The sequence below is a fragment of the Anas platyrhynchos genome, chromosome 3 (assembly GCF_047663525.1).
Source record: "Anas platyrhynchos isolate ZD024472 breed Pekin duck chromosome 3, IASCAAS_PekinDuck_T2T, whole genome shotgun sequence".
Taxonomy (NCBI): domain Eukaryota; kingdom Metazoa; phylum Chordata; class Aves; order Anseriformes; family Anatidae; genus Anas; species Anas platyrhynchos.
In genome coordinates this window covers 2,941,747-2,965,854 of record NC_092589.1, presented here as the reverse complement: position 1 = coordinate 2,965,854, position 24,108 = coordinate 2,941,747, and the positions used below count along the sequence as shown (strand labels likewise).

Below are 24,108 nucleotides of genomic sequence, written 5' to 3'. Positions count from 1 at the left end.
GGGGCAAATTTCTAAGATGTACAATGAAAACCTTATTAGTGTAACTCAGATGATAATAACATGAAATTGCTCTCTTTGACCCTCTTATTTCTCTGATGCTATGAAGCAAACAATGTTACCTAGCAACAGTAGCTAAGATAATTTAGTGAAGAATCTGTACAAAACATCCCACAAAGTAGGCAAGTACTTAACACAGAAGTATGACATTCATTTTGACCCCATAATTTGAAATTATTTTGATTGAAAATCCTTTGGGAACAACAACAACAACAACAACAAAAAAAAAAAAAAAAAAAAAAAAAAAAAAAAAAAAAAAAACACCCATTTTTATTTTGTTCTCCTTTCTCTCCTCAATTTTGCTCAGTTTTGCTTAGTCAAAGCACTTACTGGAGGGACATGGGGAACAGGAGCAAATTAAACGCATCATGCAGAAAAACACAGACAAACTAGAAAAGACCAACATAGAGAAAACCAGCCGTTGTGCAGTACAGGAAGTCACCAGCTCTGTGGCTTCCTCCTGCCAAGCCTCCATCTCCAGACAGCGGAGAGGCCCCTGCGGATGCAGCCCCCACTGCTCTGTGCAGGTGACTGCTCGGAGGCCCCAGACCCACCACCCTGATGCTGTGCTGCGAATCAGACCGCCCAGAACTGCACACTGATGCGAAAACAGCACGTTCAAGGCAGACGCTTGTGACCGGTATGAAAGCAGCCTTTGGATATCATTGCTCTTTTCACAGTGCATTGCCACTATTTCAACCAGCTCCATTTTTCCCCACAGGCAAAGGGAGCTCTGATTCAGACCTACACTTCCCACCATTTGAGGGAATGCCTTTTGCTCCAAAGCCACAGACTGTTTGGTAGTGTTATATATGGAGTGGTAATTTGCATCGAGAAAATGGTTGATATTAAAAAAGAAGGGGGAGATTTGGGAATGTGGCCATGGGGGTTGGAAAGCCCCATGGTTGAGATAACATTAGACTCTTAACGATGAGGCCATCAGGAATATAAAAGAGTTTAGAGGGAACAAAGAAGGGTGATTCAGGAGACTCCATGCAGTCTCTGGTTTCTTGTTCTCCAGCCATTAAGGCAGGGAAGTTTCTGGGTGTTTGCTGTTGTTACATTCAAAGTTGTTTGACCAATGAAAAGTTGCTTGGAAAAGAACTGCTGTGGGGAGAAGGGTGTAAGAGGGGAGCCTGCCCTCAAGATAAAAAAGAAGAAGAAAAAAAAAAAAAGGTCACACGATGTGATGAAGTTATGATCAATAAAGAAGCAGGAAAAAGGAGTGAAGAGGAACAGGCTGGCAGAATGGAGACCAGGACGGGAACAGGCACTTTGATTGCCTCATGAAGACAGGTTCGGCCAAACTCAGCAAACTGCTCAGAGAAGCTCGTACAGAAAGTCGCTGGAAATGGGCGCACTGGAGCTGGAGAGAAGCTCGAGCTGAGAGAAGCGGAGCCGCGCACACAACTGCCCCTCACTGCTAAGCAGCTGCGCATTATGGAGAATCATACGTCCTTAGGAACAAAGACTGTCCTGGTAGCCTTACAGCTTGTTCTCCTTATTAACAATTGGACATTTTATGGGCCTGAAATACGGGACCAAACTGAGGTCAAGGTGTGGGACTCTGCAACTAAAAATGACAAGGTTGCTGTGGAATTGCTTGGCACCTGGAAAGCAGTCTCTGAGGCCTTAAAGAGCCGTGTGGGACCACAGTCAGAAACGTGTGGCTTGCCAGACAGTGAGGGAGCTGCGGGCTCCTTTACTGATCCGACTGCTACGCCATGGGCCCCTCTGCTGCTACAGCCATCGAAGGCTTTTGCTGTTACCCCCCCTGTTGACCTGGACGTGCCTTTTGACCCAGGCCTCATTGGCCTTGAAAAGGAGATGGATGTGCTTTTCCTTGATCCGGGAAGAACGGGATACATAAGGCCTGAAGACCGAGTTGCTTGACAACTTAAAGCGAGACATATTGCTCAAAAGGAATGGAAACCGGAGACTTGTTTGTAATCAAGAAAAGGAATGGAAAATGGAGAAATTTAAAGAATTGTTTGTTACCTTTTCTGATTTTACATATGTTTAGGTGTACTCAAGTTTAGTACGTCATGGAACTTAAAGGACTTTTACCTTTCCTGATTGTACATACGTATAGGCGTACTCGGGTTTCGTATGTAAAGCAATGTTCTGTATATTTAGAATGTTTGATGTTCGTGTGCGCGTGTTGTTGGAGCGTAGACTCCCTGCACACCGAGCACTGTTTACATGCCTTTTAAACTTTTAATTAATATTTCTTTTATAAATATTACTAAATTCAGATTGAGTTGATACTTCATTTATAACAGTAGGATCCTGCAGCATTTGCCCACTGAAGCTGTACCACTTCAAACTGCGCAGTTAAAGACAAGAGCAAACAGGTGAGGACGGGAGGTAGCAAGTTCTGTGTGAGCAGAATATGGACTCGCAGCCCTCCTGGCAAGGGGGGAGGCAGACCTGGATACGTTGGAGCATTAGTGTGCTTTATCTAAGGTCAGTGTAATATAAAGCACTAAGTACTCATCTGAGCAAGGCCTGAAAACTGCTCCTCTGCTCCCTGCTCTCTCTGTCAGAAAAGAAAGCATCACCAGGCTCTCCAATCTGCTCCGCCTTCAGGTAACCCTTGCAAAATGGCACAGCTCTTGTAGGACAGACTGAGAATTCCCTTCTCAGTGGCAACAGGGAATGAGAAGTGCTTACCTAAGGTGCAGGCTAGCAAAATGTCATTCTGACTCTAAGGCATGAAAGTCTGGGCAGCAGAGAGATCTTCACCATTTGGTGGAACCAGCCTCTTCAGCGGGGGAGTTCAGTGATTGCATTACATGTTGGCATTTCTGTATATACAAGATCAGATTCCAGCCCCGCATTTCTCAAGGAAAATTAAAATTCTGTTTTATATGGTAATATTTAATACAACTACATTAGATTAAGGAAAGCAATGCTCCTTTACTGACCTCTTGTAAATCAACAATTTACAGTTTCTGCTTATTACAATATTAGTAGCTTTTTAGATTACAATGCTAGTAGTCAAGGAACTACCGATATTCATTATGGACTGAAATTATGTTCACTGGACAGATAGCAATTCCTCAGGATGCTTTTATTATTTAACTACATGAAAATGTATCTATCTGTGAGTAAACATAATAATCTTCTATGGAAAAAAAGCAGCCATAAAAAAAGACGGCTAGAGTAGTTTTATTATTTATTACTCAAATGTCAGTGTTCTGCTGCAGAGCAGGCTCATTCATTTTCCACAAGTGGAAGTACAAGATTTCAGTGACCCCAGCATGACCTGACTCTTTTTAGTTTGCAAAAGCTAAAGAAGAAAACCTGTATTAGCTAAAGCATCAGTGTCTCTGGTTGGTGATTCAGGCACTGGAATTTTAATATGGTAGTATTCCTACAAACATGCTTTTAATAAAGCAGTAAACTATGTTTAGGTAAAGAGAAAAAATAATTGCTCCATTTTGGGCCATTAAAACGGTTTTGTTCCTTACTTTACTCCCATCCTACTTTTTATTTTCATGGAAAGTGCAGTGCTAATAGGAGATGAATTTCAATTAGTTACAATTACAGTTGTAATAGGTTACATGCACTAGGTGGCTGGGTTTCATCAGAGAAGCTGAAGCACCAGGGCTAGGGGCTGGTGCTTGCTCTGCTCCGGGCCCCAGGCAGCAGTCATCCCTTTCCGAGTTGCTGGCCCAGGAGCGGGCAACTGTGGAGCAGCAAAGGATGTGGCTCACTGCTTGTCCCACGGGTCCTCCAACATCTCCTGCTGCTCAGCACACGTGTGATTCCTCCTGCCAACCTGCTACCAGGTTGATCCTGCTCTGCTTAACTTTGGTAAAAAAGCACCCGCTGGTTTCAACCAGAATGAAGTGGTACCCAGCATTTGCACAGGGAAAAAAAAAGGCAGTTTAAAGCCTCTACTTTAACTCTTAATTAAAAGCCATTCTCAAAATCAGTGCTACCAAATGAAGTTTTCACCCAATTAGGCTAATAAGACTCACACAGTGAAGTTCAGTGATTAACACTTCCCTTCAAAAAAAGCTCCAGAACTACGAGTGGTCTTGGAGGTATATTCATTCCCTCTCCTGTCCAGAGCTTTTCCTCCTCAGCCCTCCATGGAGCTGGGGCAGCTGAGCACAGACCCATGCTCCAAGCCCCCTGTGCCAGCTGCCCCAGCTCTGGGGGTGTTGCTCCTGGTCCCAGCCCTAGCCCAGGGCTCAGTCCCACAGGACCCTGCCGTGTGCTTCCAGGAACCCTCTGGCAGGAAAACGCGCCTCGACACAGCAGAATCCATAAATTTAGCTTACGGCTGAAGACATGATAGAGCCTAATTAATATATCCATCTTTACACAACAGGAAAAGCCAGCAGCAATACTGAAATTATTAATATTAACTTAGTAGTAATAAAGGTGCGTTGGTCCCAAAAAAGATGAGGTGTAGTAAGACTGCCCTTGTGCCTGAGGAACAGTTCTGGGTGCCTTGCATCCTGGACACTGGCTCCTTCTCAGATGCATTTCTGCTCAGATGTTTTGGAGCACATTCCAGGACTGGGCATGCACAGATTTACATGAAAGATGAGCAGTAACAAATAGGGAGAAGCAACCACCTCATCTGTTTATGCAAATGCAGCTGTGCATGTCAGCTGGACACTAGGCAAAACCATACAGATTGCACCATTTACATTCCTGAGGCCAGAAAGCTGTTTGAGGAAAATGTGAACTGAGACATCACCACGTTTATTGTCTTCTGACCTGACCACAGCCAGACTTGGAGGATGATAAAGAAACCTCCAGTATCTTGAGAACTTCCTTAAAGGTCTGCCAAGCAAGACACAAACTTAGCAGACCATAACAAATAAGTATCAATTTTCATTATTCTACTCTCTACCAAGTAAGCCAGTTCAACTACATTTTTAGGAAATTATTGTTGCATTCAATTGACAGGAACTTTCTACAAAGACAGCTTTCCTGCTCTGAACTCTGCCCTGACTCAGATCTGGCACAAAGAAGAGATGACATGTGAGCTCATTCACTGTTTGATCTCTTTTTCTGCAGTTGAAAGAGTTTAACTCAGAAGCCTGAACGATACCAGGTGTTTTCTATAGTATGCACATTCAGTGAATATATGAAGAACACAAACATGAGCAGGCTCGGGAAATACAGGTATGATGGACAAAAACCTGCACAAATGTGTGATGTAAAGGGATAAAATTAAATACAGGGAGCCTGCAGTTCTATGTGTAAATCTGTAACTGATTGAACAGAACACAGATGACACGTTATGCCTCGAATCTAGGTATTTTTCTATACAACATAAAAACACACTCACTAATTAAATTATTATTTAGTTGTCTAATTAATGACTCCAACTAGCTTTGCATTTGGGATTCATTTTGTTTTATATAATAATTATAGATAATTAATCTATCCCAAACTTTTTTTTTTCTTTTTTTTTTTTTTCTAGCTAAATATGCTGGGTATCAAAAATGACAACAAATTTTAAGTTCATCTGGAAAACAAAGCACAGCAGATGAAACACTTTGCTAGAATTAATCAGGCACCAATCACACCATGGACTTAAGGAAACAATAAGCCCAGAAAACATTTCTGCAAATGTGTGTGTGTTTACCAAGACCCCTACCTTCTGAGTTGACAATGTTTTCTTCCAGCCAGTGCAATGCCTGTAAACAGTCCTGATCGTCATTGAGATTAAAATGATTGGAAGGGACTTTCCCTGTGTATCTCTGTGGCCATTCACTTAGGACATCTCTATTCGTTGGGAGTTTAGTGATATCTGCTCCAGTAGGAGACAGGACCTGGAACAAATGAATGAATGAATATATGGCATAAATCTTGGAGTACTGCTACGAAAGATTTTTTAAAATCAGCTCTATGTAATAAAACAAAAACCATATGATAAAAACAATTCCTTCCTTTTTTATTTTATAGAGCTTAGAAGTAAGAATATCTGTCTTCTTGAAGACAGATAAAACCTGAGTTTCTTCTTGCTTTCTTATTTTTCTTTCCCCTGCAGTGTAGTTATTTCCCACAACTTATATTTCAAATTAGAGTTGCCTCCAAATATCTTTTTCTAGGAGCACTTAAAGTCATTCAGACCATACTTTAACTTCTGTTTTATCCCTGATGAATAGTGAACATAGATTGTCATTTGAAGTGTGTCTCAACTCCGAAGAGATTACAGAAAAAATGGGTTTTTCTTGCTCCACAAATCTGTTGCACACGTTGTACTCCATGTAATGCAGAGGTTTCATGGAGCACACCCCATACCCATCTCATAGTCAATAGTGCAATCACAGTTAAACTAATGACACAGAACTGGAAGAAGCTATCTAGCACACAGAGGTCTGATTCAGCAGCAAGACAGAGCTCTCAGTTCCACCCCACACAAGTTCATTTTACACATACACTCTTTTGAGACCTGTGCTGCTGCTGTAAACCAGGGGAATGGCAAAATTGCTTTAGTTGTCACCAAGGCTAAAACAAAGCCGCCCAGGTGGAAAACTGGCCCTTCTCACTCTTGAGCCTTCACTTCCCAGGATTGTGTCCCCCAACATAAATGATGTGAGACTCCACTGAATACCACAGGTCACCTTCCCTGAAGCATTTTATCTCACTTGAAACACAACCGTGTGCTACAATAACATACAGCACTAGGCACGGTCATCATGAGAACTGAGTAATTAATTTGATAAAGAATTCCCTCCATTGCCAAAACTAGGTCAAACGGTGTTAAACCAGCTGGAGTTAAGTCTCCTGTGGCTGGGGCCACATGTCATTTGGGCCTACTCTTCAGTGGATTTAATGGTCACAGTGGCAAAATACTGACAGCTTTGCTTAATATCTGGTACTGAGTAGTGACATTACTGGTAGAAAAATTTGTAAATCTCCCTCTCTTATCCACTCCAAACTCTATAGCTGCACTGAAACAGAACAACCTGCCATGCCGTAGGGCTGCTTTCTGGTTATACAATTGCTATGGAGTACTCTACTCCTTTGCTGATCACAATCACAGAAATGCTCTTCACTGTAAAAAAATGTGGTGGTTTTTTTATTTTATTTTTTTTTTTTTTTCCTTCTTTCTGCACACAATCTTACCTGGTATTTCTGTCCCGTGCAGAGAACAAGGTAGTCATATGGTACTTTTCTCTGCTTGGAAATAACTACATATTTGGCAGTGCGATTTATGCCAGTCATTTTACCAACCACAACGTTAACCCAGGAACAAAGTGACATCTGTGCATAATCTTCATCATTAAAACAGTGGCTGTGAAGAAAAAATATCTGTAAGTGACATTTCAGCAGCTGACAGCAGGCATTAATTAGACATCTGGTGAGTTAGCCAAAGTCCCCTAGTGGTTCAAGTCTGTTTTCTTGCTGTGAAGTTTACTGCAGCCTATAGTAAAAGATTAGTCATTATGAAATACTCAGTTACAAATTGACAACTTTCTGCTAAAACCGAATAATCCCTCCCAGCACTAGGCCATACAACCACATAATTTAAAAACAAAGTCAGAAATAAATGCTTTATTCTGCTTTTCATTTGCAGCTTGATGTGAGGAGGAGACCTTTGCACCTGCACAGAAAATATTTTAATAATCCATTTTTTTATCCTATTCTAGATTCTCATGTTATTTTTTTTTACTTGTGCTTCATTTGGTGTTCAGCTTCACCAATAGCAAATATGGTGAGATGCAAATACAGTTATGGCACCACTGGTATTTTAACACCTTTGTACCGAAGTGTTAGTCTGAAAAGTTTAAAAATAAGTAGAAAGGTAGGAAAATGCTTGTCAGAGGTGAAAGAGGAAGGCAGGGATATCCATTTTTTTCTTGGCGATCTTTTTCCAAATGAACTTTTCCAAAATACAAGAATGAAAGATGTTGGAAACTCCCTAAAATGACCCCTACCCACAAACTTTCAGAAGTCTGTAAGATGCAACTGAATTCCTCTGCAAGATGAACTGAATATTAACAGGCATAAAGGAGAAATTATCATACTGGTTATCCAAAAGAAAACAAAATTGACAGGTTTATGAGGGAAATGTGCAGATGTGAAAAATGCTTATCTTCACTAAGAGAACTCAGGGACATGGTTTAGTGGGTGATATTGGTGGTAGGGGGAAGACTGGACCAGATGATCTTGGAGGGCTTTTCCACCCTTAATGATTCTATGAACTCAGAGATTCAACACCGAAAAGTATTTTACTCCTAGTACCAGAATATACATTCTAAAACATCAGAGCTGACTGGTACACATTAATTGCTGTTAGTGATTTCCCCAAATTATCCTAGAGGATGATGAAAATAACAAATAGAGAACCAAAGGAGAAACAAACAAAGTTGCTTTCATGACCTGAAGAATTTTAGAACAGAATGTCCAGGCTTTCTGAGGTGCTCTGCATCCTCTATATTCACAAATACCAGAAGGAAATAAATAAGGGAAGAAAACCACTGACAATTCTAAACTATAATCATGCAGAAATCTATAAATAAAATGGACATCAAGAAGAGATTAGGTTTTTCAAAAGCACCTTTATAATTGAGGTACACAGCTCCTGGGAGACTGACACGCCAAAATCACAGGGATGCTTTCAAAAATTGTACCCTGCAGAGTTCAATTTTCACTCTTAATCTGCTTTCAAATGTTAACAGCTAATTCTGGGGAGGCAGCCATGAACAGCAACTTTCCGTCAGGGTGGATATTTTGTTATTACAAGTCTTTTTTTTACAGTATATTCCAGAAAAACTGTACATGCATTTGCGTGAGTATACAATCTCTTCATTTTCTAGACTTGTACTTAAAAACATCCCATTCTACAGTAAAAAATTAATTCTGGTAACTAGTTATCAAAAATTTCTTGCTCTTCACAGGGCAAAATTCCAAATATGGTAAGTTAGTTTTAAACATGTCCACATCACACCATTTCCATGGCTTTGTAGAGACTTCCGTTTTAAGGAGACATTGAGTTGTTTTGTCATTTAAAGAGCTGCCTCTTTAGGGCTTTACTGCTTTCTAAGTAAAAAATTGGTAAGAACAATGTGCTGGTTCCAAATGTCACATGTCAAATCCACATAAATTATACCAAGTTCATCCCCAAATACTCAAAATGACCGTACTTCTCAATGTCCAGAACAACCATGATCTTGTCTGGAGTGTGGATTCCTAGCAACTACTCCAATATAGAAAATAAAATGCCTAAAAGAAATATACTAAATTTAAGTGAGAATTATACTGTCAATTTTAATGAGGCAAATTTTATCCTACTAGTTGGAAGCTACTCTATTTATTGGCAAACAAGAAAACTTGTGAAAATATTTGACCACTCACTGGACACAAGCATCTTTCAGACTTCCCTTGAGATATTCTGCACCAGAATCATAGCTCTGCCAGCCAGGGGGCAGCGAGTATAAGGGACTGAAGCAAGACTTCCAAACACAGGCCAATGACTGACACACAAGCAGTTCACATGCAGCAGGACTGATGCAGCACAGTTCTTCCAAGTCTGTCAACTTAATCTTCAATGTTCCCCTGCATACTCAGCTCCCTCCCAGGTTGTCAGCATTATTTGGAACAAAACTCATGGCAGTTAAATTAAGCAATATTTAAACATCAAACATACATCTTTTGTCATCTATCCTTAGCCTGGAGATCTAAGCAATCTAAGAAGTCTTGGACAGCAGAGCAGTGTCCTGGTATAATATGATGGACCACTACCCTGAAGTTACTGCTTTAGTAATGCTTTGTGCTATTTCCCTAGTAACAGTTATATTTAATGCATTTCACAGGTGAATGCATGTTTTATAGAGAGACTGCATTATTTTGAGAGCACCTGCCTATGTTCCTATTTAAAATTTAGCACAAGTTCACAGAAAATTACAAAGTGTTATGCTTTCCTTTGAAGCTACGGTAGAGTTTAGATATTAAATCAAACCTGTTAATTAAAAATCTTCTGTGTTTGGAGGCTGGAAGGTCTTTTCCTGGAAGGCCATGAATTGAAATCAAGGTCAGATTGTTAAACTTCAGGTGCGGACTGTGGAAAGAAAGACATGCTACAGTTAAACCAATGTAATTTTTCTGAGGCTCCATTTGGTACAGTTATAATGTGAGTGCTTTTTAACATATAGTTATAAGCTGTATTGACAGATAACTGATTTCCCCAGTCCATCCGTATGGCTCTTGTTTGAGCTGTAGCACAATGTTGTCGCAATCCTGACAGAAATATTTAGATTCTCTGATGTCACTAGAAACGCTGATCCTAAGACTTTCTGGCAGGACTTAACTTCCATGACTACAGTAGATATCGCAAGACCACCATGTCCTTGCTCAAAGGCTGGAAAAAAAATGAAAAATGAAATCCCGTACACAGTCTGGTGAGTCTCACTGATTTCAAGCACTTTGCTTAACAGGAGTGGATCAAAGAATGTGCTTCAGTACCAGCAGAAGAAAGGTCAAGAAGCGCTAAAAAAAAATCATGCTGGAAATCTGCAGTTATTTAGACACCTGGTGAAAAACTGTGCAATACTCTTATCACTTTTATGTCGTTTGTTGAGTGCATGCTACAAGGGAAGTCAATCTCTGCAACATTGCAATGTATTATGCTTAAAGCAGGGTTCTAAAACATGCAAGGTCTTGTCCAGAGCAGTGTACTTCTTTGTGTCATTTTCATGAGTAATGCACTCTTTCCAGTACACCATCACACAACATGTGAAAACACAGGAAGCTGTGGTTCTGTTGGAGAACTGGGAACAGCTACTGCTGTTCATAGCTCACCTTCCATAAGCAGAGACATGGCTGCAGGAAAGTTAAAAATTATTCCTGACAACAAGAAATGTGGCTGCTTCCTGCACCAGGTCTACTGAAAGGAGGAGGCCATATCAGGGGAACAAGACAGACTTCAATTCCATGTGCAGGAGGATACAGAAAACAACTCCTTTACACAGGCGAGGCACAACGTGGTTTGTCATCTTGCTAAGATTGTGTCTTCGTACAGAAAAAGAAGAGTACTTACTTCTGTAGTTTCATTAACACCAGAGGGTGGAGGGGAACAAGACTGACAGTATGTTGAACTAAATGTGATCTGACATTTAAAAACAAATAAATATTATGAGTGATTAAGCCTTCTAATCTTCAAGGCTTTGTGTAAGTTAAGTATGGATTGATGCAAATGGTACAAAGGAATCAGAATGTTTTTTATCAACCGATGTTAATTTGTTATTCATACATTTAAAAAATATATTCAAACAAAGTTAAAGGTCATTCTTAAACCAAGGAATTTTGAGGTTATGGCTGCCACTCTCAAAATGCGTATTAATAGTTTAATTCTGGATTATGGATTATCTATGGTAAATCTCCATGCATACTCAGGCCAAGCACAATGTAATAAATAACCTTAATGTAACAGAGTGCATATATTTATACAGATTATGGGCCTGATTCTCATTTAAATTAAGGTCACTCTGCAGAAGTGGGTGTAAATAGAATTTGCTCTTCATTTATGGCCACATTATGCTGTTTGAGTGATATAAAGTGGTAAATGACAGTTATCCCAATACATTGAACTGAATTTAAAGTGTACAGGATGCCATCTGTGCTAATGGAATGTTTCTAGTTGGGTGCAAATGTGAGTAATTGCAATAAACTATAGACACCTAAATGGTGTAACTGCTTGCCACATAGTTTACATGTAATTATGAGGAAAAAGGCTACAACAGTACACAGTCATCCCAGACATTCTTCTATCCTGCCTGCCCTCCCAGTACCGAAGTTTCTTTTCAACTCAGAGCTGAAATCATCTCTCTACTTGCCCAATGGCCGCTTGCCAATGTCTCCAAATCCAGGTGCTATAATAACATTAGGTTTAAATTACATTAACTATAGTCAGGATGAAAATGCTGCAAGCAAGCATCAGAAAAATGGTAGAATAAGGGCCCCAGGCAACAATAATGTACCTGTTTTGCATGGCTGCACAATGGTGCACATTATTGATCTGATCACATACTATTTTCTTCTACAGATGCTGTACCTCTATTTAGTCCATATGGTATTTGTTAAGTTCTCTCCCATCAAATGTGAGGCTTCAGCTCAGACCTCTCACTCAGTACAATTTACTAACAACTTACTTCTACCTCAGAACTCCCACGGCATTCCCATACGCCCCAAATATTAATTCATATTTCCCATTCATTCATCTTGTAGGCATCAAATCATTAATTAGCAACTCTTTGAAATACTATGATGAAATCAGTAATAACTTTGATTCCTATTTTATGTTAAAAAAAAAAAAATCAATGCACAAAGGAAATTGGATTGAAGCTATCAAAAGGAGGTGCTGATGTCAGAGGCAGAACAGAAGAGACCCGGGGGTGGTACCTGATACTACCCTTCCGGTCCCAGATCTCAACTTGGAATTGCCATAAGTGAGTGAAGAACAGTTGCAGGCTTCCTTGGCTTTGGTCCTTTGTCCCTTGGCACTGAGATGTCACACAACAGAAAGAGGCAGACACCCCACGGGCACCTCGGTTTGGAGAAAGGCTCACTGTTAAGCAGCCCTGTGGCCACTAACCACACTGTGGCTCAAACTGTGGGTGACATGAATTGTGTTTCTTCTGCAAAGAAGAACTCAAGGTTTGCAACCACAAACTGTGAGGTAAAGCATTGTCTGAGCAGACAGTGGAAGACTGGAGGTTAGAGGTGAGCACAGCGGAGAAGATGGGATGGCAGGGAGCCTCCCCAGTTTGGAAGCAGATGGTGGAAGGTGAACAGATTTTTTTTTTAACTGACTTCCACAAAGAGATGAGTGGCAAAGCCTCCACAGTAGAAGACAATCCTCCCCCTAGCACTTCGGCCGCTTGCCACATTTGCTGCAGCAAGGAGCTCTGGTTGGATTAGGGTTGGACTAGATGATCTTAGAGGTCTTTTCCAACTTAGATGATTCTCTAATTCTATGATTCTGATCCAGCCAGTGGGGCATAAGGTTAGACACTTGTGATGTGCTGAAAACTTGACAGCTGCAGAGCCTTCAAAAAAAAAGTCAGGCAATAAATAGTTATCTCTGTCAATTTCATGCAAATAATGGTCATATTTGCAAACAGGGAAGTAAAATTCTTTATTACCTAAGGATCAAATTATTGGGTTTAAACACAAACTGACATTCATGAAAATTATCAGAATCTTTAAGTATGAAAATAAAAGCAAAAACTAGCCATGAAGATTATAAAGGTTGATTTGAGAAGTGCAGCTGGTATGCCTCAGCTTAGTATTTTAAATTTATATATAGGCACTTAAATATGAGCCCGAAAAATACAGGCAACCTGTAGGTGCTTGGCTGTGGTTACTGTCAGGCAGTGGCACACAGAGTTACAGGCAGGTAATGGGTTCAACTATTTGGGACAGCGACTGTCAGGCATGTTACCACTTGACATCGTTCAACCCTTTTCTCCACATATCATTATTATTTCTAGACTAACAAAAAGATGGTTTATTTATGATGGCTGGGGATTCCTTACTGATGCCTAAAAGCTCTTAATAATGGGAAAACAACAAAGGCTCTGAGAAACAGGTAGAAGAGAGAATGTCTTACGTGCTTCTAAAATATATGCCGAAGCCTAATAGGGAGCATGGTAAAAGCACAGGTTCCCATTTGGTGAAAAAGTCTTCAAGTTAAGAGCCCGAATCAATGCAACATTAAACAAGTGCACCTGCATTTCAGAAGCTAGTAATTCCAGCCGGGATTCATGTTGCTGTGGATACAAAGGGAAGAACAGCACAAAGATACTGGTGAAGCAGGGAGGGATTAGAGTATCTAGGGAAATAAGTAAAAGGTGTAGGGTTTCACTGCACAGTTCTAGTGGACAGCTACAAAAGCAAGTCTAAACACCCGTCCTTGAAATTAAATTGGATTGCCAATTTATTGTGACCAAAATAAAAGGAACAAATGAACAAAATTTTTAGTATGTCATTTATGTATTTCTGCAAATCTGTTCAAATATTCCTGGCTAGTTTCTCAGGATTTTTTGCCTCCATGCTTTTCCTTCTTGGATGTGTGGTGCAAAAACATAGGTTTAGATGGTGAAAAAGTTGTCTGAATGAATTATTTAATTCATTAATCCCTCATTATCACAAATAACGAGTCAAATCACTTTTGTGACAGCAAATAAAGTGCAGCAAAATAGTCTACATGAACCGATATGTTTCAATTTATTTGAAACTAAGCATCACACTTTTTTTTTTTTTAAGTTTTCCAGTCACTCATAAAAAATAAAATAAGAAAGGATTACAGAAGATAATACCAACATGACTACCAAAATACGTAGCTCCATTTACTGATCTCCTGTATGCATAATCGTTGAACAATTTAACTTTCATATTTGGTATTCCAAAATTCCAAAATGTCATAATTACACTATATCCTCAACTTTCATGTAGCAGTGCACTTAAATACAGCAGCTCTAGATAATTCTAAAAATGGTAACAGTCTGTTTTCAGCACTACCAATAATTAGGTTGAGAACTTCTTGAATTGATGAAACTCTGATTTAGAGAAATTTCCCCACTGCTCTGCAACAAAAAAATGAACCTTATGACTTCTGTGGGGAAGAAGGAGCCCTGAATGAGAGAGAGGTGATGCAAAACGAGTCCCAGCAGGCAATACCCTGCTGTTTAGGGCACAAGAAAGTCCACGTGTCCAGGTACAGGTCTCACCCCACAAGGAAGGTATAGGCAGAACCTCTTCTTGACACAAATAATACAACAATTTATGCAAACCTTTTTTTTTTTTTTTTAAAAAAAAAAAAAAGAAAAAGGGGAAGCTCAGCACCCCACACTTTTCAAGAGCAAGGTCATCAAGACATGACTTCAAGAACAGACATCTCCAAAAGGAAAAGATTTTCTAACACATTTTACAGATCCATACAAAACTGCAAATAAAAAAGCTCAGCTTAGCAAAGGTGGCTAATAATAGTGAAAAAAAAACAACACCACATATGCATATTTTCACTAAGTGATGAATATGGTGCTTAGTACTATAGACTTTAGGAGCAACCTTTACGAGCAATGCATTTTCACACTGCAGTATACTAAATTGCTTTTGTTTACTCAGACAAAGCCTATTGCTGTCTCAGGCAGAGCTGTAAAAACCTCTACCTTTCCTCTTCCTCCCACACTTCAAACAGCTACATTCAACTCAGACAAGGAAGAATCAGATATGAAGCTATGTGAAAATAACACAGCAGAACTGTTTCCCTGTGTGGTGCTATGTGATGCCATCCTGGTATTATGAAGGCTCTGCAGCTGATCTTACACTGCCTGGTTAGTAAACTTTTGGTAAGATAGTCAGTGACCGAAGCAGAAAGGGTTTATTGTTTGCATCAACAATTACCAAAAGCCTCTGTTCTCAAGAACCTTAGTGAGTGCATCAATTACAAACCTCAGAACAGGGTTTTAGCTTAACTGCTGACCAACAGATGTCCATCTACAAGTCATCCATCTCTAATTACAAGTAAACAAAGATAAGCCATTTCTCCATTGGATCAACATTAAAAAAAAAGTGTGATGATTGTGAATGAATTTGCTCAAGGAAAGAAGGGATAACGATAAAGTCTTTACTGGGACACCTTTCAATGCAAGAGTCAAGAAAGAGGTTTTCCACATATTCATTTGCTCTATGAACTGTGCTTGTTTATAGACTCTTCCTCTTCCTGCTTGTTTATAATTCTTCCTCCAAAGACCAGTGACAGATGTGTCAAGAAGAACAACAGCAAAACTAAAACAATAAGTGAATCTGATTGTCAGTAGCTCACATTTAATGTGACTAACGCTTTTGGCCCTAGGCAATAGGTAAGTCAGTTGATTACTTCAGTGGGAAAATTCACACCTTCTTCATCCCAGAACATGACTGTTTCTGTTCCAAGACAGGCCACAACATTGGTGAAATACACCACCGATTTCAATTTCAGAAAATACTCTTTATATTATTTAGAACATAGATTAAGGGGAAAATGTTTGGGTCTGATTTTAATTTATTAAATATTTCAAGATTAAATTTATTTTAAAAAAGAAACCCCAACAAAACATTTTGTGATGTCCCAGTAACTATCTCCTTATATGAAAATGTTTGCCCTTAAAAACACTTACATTTGGATGGAATGGTACTTTTTAATAAAGTACTGCGTTTTTTCTGAAACTTCCCACTGGCTGTACTGCTGATTAATTGTATCAGATGCTGAATTCCAAAGGAGAGCAGCCTACAAGTCCAGGCTGTGGAAGACATGACCACCACTTCTGACATCTTATGCAGGAATCCTTTCAAAAAACTAAACTATTTTAGTTTGACCCTTCAGTAACAGCCTTCCATGATGCTGTGAGTATTTCTCTGTCCCCAGCTGCCTGCTCTCCTTCACTGGGTCTCTCTCTACAAACTTGGTACTCGATGGCACAAACTATGTTTTTCTCTCTGTACTTTGTACTTTCAATTCTTTGTTTAATTTTTCCTTTTTAGGTAGCTTTAAATCACCCCCTAATCTCGATTACTCCCTGAATGTTACCAAACATGTCTTCTCCCATTTTCTGTCAAACTCCTGTCCATATCATAACTCATTTCTCTGAAACAACCCTGCTACCCTTTTCCTGTCACTGCTTTTACCCTTTCTATCCACCTCTCATTTCCCAGCAACTGTTTTTTGCTTTCCTCACCTATGTCAATACTTTTTTTCACGTCATTCTTCTCCAGTGACTGTGACTCTAAACTAATTCAGTTGAGGCTTTTCTCCTTTGTTAGACTAATTCTTTTCCACACTTTGTTTCTCAACCCATATTGACCCTTGCAATTTTACCATTAAGCTCTTCCCCGTCCCTTAACCACCTCTCATTCAGCTCTCTTCTCCCACTGTCTGACTCTGTGTCTTGCCAGTACTTGCAAGGTACATACAAGGCTTTGAATGGGCACACGGGTCTGAGTCGTAGGTACTTGCTTATTTACACATTTACCACACAAATTGCATTTCTGTAGCATAGTATGAGCCATATTCTGACTGGTCAGACAACCCAATGACAGGTTTCTTAGAAACCTCTTTACAAAACTACAATATTCACCCAAGATTCGTTGTAGTTCCAGGATCTTGCTTATTAAAAAAGCATGGTAAAGACCTTATACTATGAATTACTATACAACGGAACAGAACAAAATCTGAAGAGTTGTTTCCATTACCCATACAAAACACACATCTGAATCTGATGCATACATATCCCTATGTGGGAACACCCCTACCTACAAAGTTTACAAGACTAGCACTGTCATCCCAAATGTATGTTGGCTTTGAATTTGACCAAATCCAAGTACCACTAGCCATTGCTTTTGCTATAGCATTTCCTAACTAAAATTTCAATTTTCATTCCACGAATGTTTCAGTATTTCACACTGTTCAAAGCACAAAACAGGGCAATTATTTTTCTAGACAGAAAATTAGGGATATCTCATGATGACACTGGTAGTTACAGTCTCTAGCTGTTTAAACCTAATCACCTGGCAGATTCAAAGTCACATCACCATTTTCCACAAATAAAGGCACCACAAACTGGGAAGTAAAACTACAGAGTGGCTGAGAGGTTGCTGTTTTGTCTACTTCTGTGTGAATGTTTCAGTGAATAACAGAGAATGAAAATTCCAACTCGTAATAGGACAGGACAGTAGCAGAACATTTGTAATATTATTGGACAATTATCAAGGTCAAAATTAAGTTGCTTTTTTTTTTTTTTTATGGCTGTCTATTTACCACAAATTATTGCATGTTATGGCAAAGGAGATTAAAATTTTGACTCTGATAGTGGTTGAAACAGATTTGGCAATGCTGCTTTCACACAGATTAAAAAGTATGTACCCTAGAAAAGCCCACGGATGTGGGGTTCCTCTTGAATTTGATGAGCTTGAGATTTGTAACAATATTTATCCTCCTAATAGCAAGAGCATGCAGAAAGAGAAGATGCTCATAAAAGTTGCATGTTCCGAGGCACCACCCCAGCACCACATTCTCTTGGCAGAAAGCTGGCAGCCGGGGAAGGATGGGGGCATGGCTGGCAGAGGATTCAGCTGGGCCAAAATTCCTGATCTCAAACATCTGCATGTAGCAGCTGCGAATCTGGGCCTCACAGCACCCTCAGCCCTGGCAGTCTGATGAGCACAGCTGCCTTGCTGATATTGCATCCGGGAAAGAGAAGCAGCCCTGAGAGGTACAGCACCATGCACCATGTAGTGCCCATCTCTTTACCCGGACAATGTGACACTTCCCCGACAGTGCATCCTTCCCAAACAGCCTGTGCCCTGCAGCTAATGTGGAACCAGCGTTGTGCCTGATTAATGCCAAGATGCTAGCAGCTCCCAGGGAAACAAACCGCACAGCACAGTGTGCTACAGGTCACGCAGAAAGGCAGCATAGTGCTTGGGTACTGGAAGCAACCAAAATACAGCACTGAGGAGCTCCATCGAACCTAGCCAATCTTCACTCAGGGAATCCAGATTACAGGGCATATGGTAAAGATTCACCATCTCATGAATATATCTTATGGACACCCAACTCTCATTGCAATGTAAGCTGCATTCACGCTCTTCTCCTTCCTGGGATCTGGACAAGAGTTACAGCAATCCAGAAAATTTAAAATTTCAGCTCATCACACATTCAAAAAAAAGAAAAAGAAAAAGAAAAAGAAAAAAGAAACTACCCTCTCATTTGTATTGTGATTTGTGATGTTTGTTTGCCACAACCCTTACACTGCATGCTAGAGTAAATATAGACCAACAGGAATCTAATCTACATCAATCGCTAGAGGGCAGAATCACAACATAACCATCAGCCAACTAATTATTTCTCCATTTTACTAGTCTGAGAAGTTTACTTTGCTTCCAAACCAATCCAAAGGCAGGTTACAGACTGGTTTGAAGAACTCGATCCTTACAACACCTCTGCAGCAGTTCTGGGAAACAAACTTCAAAACAAAGAAAAATAACTATGAACAGAACAGAAAGTACAGCTACTCTATCATTTCAGCAAGGAACTGAAAAGCCTAAATGTGGTGTTTGCACTTGCAATGCTTCTTTATTTGCTTTGAACTGCACTGACCAGATTGCTGCCGGAGCTGCTCTGGGTAGTCAGGTTACCGAGCTCTGTTGAGAGCTGCTGAAACAGCCACACCGATGGCACACTTGGTTCACCAGGTAAGGCCTGATAAATATAATTCTGTAAAAATTCTTCTGAGTAACATCAATTTTGAAACAGGCCTTTTATGAGAAACCTACTATTTCCGGGATCACTTTAAATATACAAAAAGAAGTTACAACTACCGACATATAAATATTAACAAAATAAAATCTGCAAATACAAGTTGAAAGTGCAAAAGAACAGTTTGGTCTGAGACAAGTATTTGCGTATGTTTAAAGGACAAGTACGTGAAGTTGAAATAATCTTACTTAAAACTGAAAGCTCTCTAAAACAAGTATATAAACTACAAGATAACAAAACATCGGTGCTAATTGAGTGCCATTTTTTGGCAGAGGCTAGTCAAATGGCTGCTGGGAATAATGAGGACCCGTGTCTTCTCCCCATTTTATGTCTGGTATCAGTCACTGACAACGTTCACTGTGATAGTGACTACACAACAAGGCGAGATGTGACCTATTGTATTTATCTCTGTCACAACTTGATCTCTATTCACCAGAAATGATGGAAGGCAACAATGTCTGAAGGATGTGGGCCTGGTGACAGTGAACACATGGTCAACTACAACATTGTTCTGGGTTTGCCTTGGTAGGAAAAAACAGCAGTCAAAAGGAAGCACATACATACCGATTCTTGTGGCACAGACAGGTAGTATAAAACAATGAAGATCACTAAACCATTCATTACATGTTAGCTCTGTGATCAGCAAGGAAGTACTAACTATTTAATTAGTCAACTAATTAGTGACAGGCAACATGGAAGGCTTCAGATGTTCTCAGACAAATGCAAAGGTAAAAAGCCTAATTAAACAGCAAGCATTATGCTAACTATTGCCAAACAGGACAGATGTGCAGGATATCGTATAATACTGTGCTGCCAGATAACGGCAGTTGTAGTTGTTCTGTCAGAAAGCATGCTTTAAAATCCCCAGCCATTTCTATGCTCATCTCAGACACCTTTAACTCAGGAAGGGAGAAGCTGTCCTGCAGGCAGACTGACTGTATTGGATTCTAACTCTATTTTAAGAGAAAAATTCATGACTTTGACAAAACAAAAACAAAAACTTTAATACATTCACTTTTTAATGCAATAACCATTTTAAAGCATCCAAATAGAAAGAGAAATGTATTTCACAACCTTTTCATACAAAATGTGGTCTTAGCTGCCATTCATTTATTGCTATTTTGTGTAGTACATTATGTATATTTGCACCATCCTCAGAGAATAAGGCATTGTTTACAAAAGAGGTTGGATTTAAAAGGTTTTTGAAATCATGGATTAAAAAGGATTTTCCCTATAATTAGAAGACAATAACGCTTTCCACAGCTATATGCAAAGAGGTGGAAAAGAAGCTAATTGGTTCACTACAGCAGAACCAATGACAAGATACTGCTGTGAGCAAGGTTTTTGCATTCTTGCAGCCAAACTTCAATCACCTGCCCTGAGAGCATACTAGTTAACATGCTGTTCTGTGAATCATTCACCAGAATTAAGTACAAATGCTATTTTTTGAACTGGATGTTTTTCTGGCCTAACTCTGCTGCTACGACCATCATTCTTAACTCATAAAAGCAAACAAGAAAAAACAAAACACTCTGCTCTCCTGATAAATTAGTGTTTAACAATGAGTTTATTTTTAAATAATTTCAGTTCTTGGGAATAGGAAGAGATTAAAATGTGCTAGAGCTGACATTCTCCAGGAACTACATGTAGGGGAAAATGATTTAACAGATATCTATTCAGCTTGGTACTTTAATGTCTAGGTGTTCACAGTGTTTGAAATCTATTATTTATCTGCAGTTGCTCTTTCTTCTGCTGAAGCTCACCTCCAAGAATTGGTATTTTCAGAACTCTGAATTCAACCCATTACGCCTGTTCTCATATTCATAGTTATTGATATTCTATATTCAAATTAACGAAAATAGTTTTTTTGTGCTCAAATCATTTTCAGATCCAATTTTCACTTAACATTTGCAAGCTGAATGCATAAAACAGCTTTCTTATTTATAAAGTATATGTGTACTTGATCTCCGTGTGGACAACAAAAATATAACTTTTTAAAATTTCTTAAATCAGACTTTTTTAGGGTCTTCATTCATGATCATTTGTCAGTGGTAGTGACTCAGCACTGCAAGCTTAAGTGAAGGTCAGATGTATCTACTGGAGGACCTGTTACCACTTTTTCTTAATTTATTTTTTTTTAACACCAAGTCACTCAAACGAAACTAAAAACACCTTGCAGTTTCAGCCTAACCACGCTTTGGATTTAATTGGCTTGATTCAGTCTGAGGCTGAAACAGTTTTCTCCCCACATCCACAGCAACAGGGAGGCAGCAGTGCCAGTTGCAACGACAGTTTAGAGGGTCGGGAACAATAGAGGCAGAGCCTCCACGTTGCCGGGCTGAACTGCTTTCTCACAAGGGGAATATTTGTTCAGTTACTACTTCTCCTTTAGGACTAGCCATCCCTCAGAATTTACATTGCTTTAACAAGCGGTCTGATGCTGCTGCAGTTTGTGTATGCCCCATCCTAGTGCTAGAGCGACGTAAGTCCCAGCTTTGTGCAAGGGGAAGCGTATAATTGCACTGCCCAGGAGAAGCCTCATGCAGGAATTGTAGGAATCACAATTGCTTGCCTGCTTGCCATGTTCCTGCAGGGAAGTTAATTACTGAAGCAATTTATGATGCAACTCGCTGTCCCCCTTCTGCAGCACCTTGGAGCTGCTGCCTAGCTTGCTGCAGCTCCTCACATGCTGACCAGGCCCTCAGGACGCCCACGTTCACACCTGTACCCGCTGGCAGCTGCACAGCCAAGCCCACAGCTGTACCACTGCCCACAGCTGCCTCCTCCCAACATCTGCCTGTCCCTCGGATGAAAAATTCTTATGTGTCCTGAAAAAACGCAGCACTATAGCTTGGAACAGATTCGAATGCAACTGCACTCAAGAAAAGAAAATCAGCAGAAGCTATTTATTTTGATGGTAAACAACACGCCCAATGAGATCACCTTCACTGACCTGGCATTAGATTAAGCACATCGGAGGTGGTACCCCAAGGCTCACAGTACGCCGGCACTAGGAAGAAGTTTCCCCTACTGGCAGGTCATTCCATATACTCACTTGCAGCATTTTTGCAATGCCCTTTGAAACAGCCAGGACTGATTTGGGACAGCGCTCTGAGCTCTGCGATGACCTGGTCCAAGAAACTCTCAAAGCACAGTAACGAACCAGAGCGAAGGACTGCAGCAGCAGTTTGTAAGGTGGTGGTTCCCAGCATCCACCCCCACTTTGCAGCAGCATTTCAAAGCTCACTCTGTTCCCGCGGATGGGACGCAGTGCCCGTGGCTGCTCCCTGGCACCCTGCCCCACCACACTCTGCCTCAGGCACATCAGCCAAGAGCTGCCGTGCCGCTGGCACAGCGCAGTGGAGCAAGAGGCAGCCTTCTGCATGCTCGAGGGAGGAGACACTGTTCTCATTGTTATTTTCCTGTCCACTGAAAAATATATTTCTTTAGTCTCAAACAGGTTGAAAACACTTGTAAAATGTAGTTCTAATAATTGTTAGGTAGGTAAGTGAATTACATTTGTGTGTTTCCATGGTGACTGATAATGTAAAATAATTAAGTATGAAGAATAATGAGGAGAAAACTACTTCCTCTTTTTAAGGATTAGGGGCTTACAAATTGATTCAATCTAGCTATTTTTAGTGCATGTAACCTTTGCACAGAGTATTAGAAAATTATGAGTAAATCAAACTAGATTGTATTAAAAGACCTTCGCATTGATCAGACTTTCTTTAACTGCTGCTGCTGAGAAAATTAAAAAAAAAATCTTTCTTAAACTTGTACATATGTTAATATAAATTCTGTGACATTTTGCACTAAGTACAGCTTGCTTTCTGCATTCTCCGAGCAATACTCAATTTCTCCTAAGCAGGAGCACTCCATTTGTGCAGTGCTGAAGACAAGTGCTCTCCTATGTACAAGAAGGACATGTTCTGCACAAACTCTTTCCTAGAATATAGTTTAAATAAAACAACTGGCTGAAGTGTCTCAGACATATAAATGATTTCCCCACTACCCTGATGCCATCTGTATGTCCTGTTCACTACAGGTAGACACCTTCTGGCTAAGGAGGACAGACCTGGTTGGTGCACAAATAGTTTTCTTTTTCCCCTCGCAGTATTTTGTACCGAAAGCATAGAAATAAGCAGCACAGGATGAATAATGAGAAAGCAGCTAATAGCGCTAAATATGTTTTCAGCTGAACTTTGAGTAGGACTAAATGCCTAAAAGTGCTGAGAACAGGAAGATGAGAGGAAAGTGCTCTTACCCTAAGGCGGATAGAGGATGCTCTACATTAAAAGTCAGGAGCCAAGAAAAGAGTAAGAAGCAGATGTTTTTTCTTCACTGTTCTAGTAATTTAACAATATTCATAAACCAGTGCAACAACTTCTCTTGCTATAATGATATTTTAATTTGTGATGTCATTAATGGTTGTAGAAGTACCAACTTCTGGTTTAACTGAAAAAGTAGGCAGAATTTTCCATTCTCTGCCCACCATACAGATGCCAAACTCCACTAGTTTTTGTAATGAGTGCTTTGTTGTCATGATCACATTCAGAATTTGCATTTTATGTTCATTTTTGCAATGCTTTCCGGACATTTCTAATGTGTATGTTTAACCTATGAGGAAAACAACAATTGCATTCTCATACAGACTAACATTCTGATAACCCCATAAAATCGGTATGGATGGGGTACTGGCATAGAAGGTGTAAGCAGTGAGATAGCAGAGAGAGGGTCCTCCTTCCTAATTTTGGAAAGTCTGTAAAACAATCTGT

General features: G+C 39.9%; 1 protein-coding gene and 1 long non-coding RNA gene across 5 annotated transcripts in view; one reads left to right on the top strand and one right to left on the bottom strand.

The window, feature by feature from the left end:
* Positions 1–24,108, bottom strand: part of CFAP61 (cilia and flagella associated protein 61) — a 103,445-nt gene that overhangs the window by 29,124 nt on the left and 50,213 nt on the right. For all 4 annotated transcript variants that reach the window (XM_038176766.2, XM_072035186.1, XM_072035187.1 and 1 more), the window contains 3 exons: positions 9,995–10,093; positions 7,159–7,327; positions 5,684–5,858 (listed from right to left, as the gene is read on the bottom strand). In XM_038176766.2, coding sequence (XP_038032694.2) covers positions 5,684–5,858; positions 7,159–7,327; positions 9,995–10,093 — 443 coding nt within the window. The remainder of the gene's footprint in view (positions 1–5,683; positions 5,859–7,158; positions 7,328–9,994; positions 10,094–24,108) is intronic.
* LOC140002070 (uncharacterized) lies at positions 9–2,311 on the top strand. Its single transcript, XR_011807915.1, has 2 exons — positions 9–697; positions 779–2,311. It is a non-coding gene; the product is annotated as an uncharacterized lncRNA (long non-coding RNA).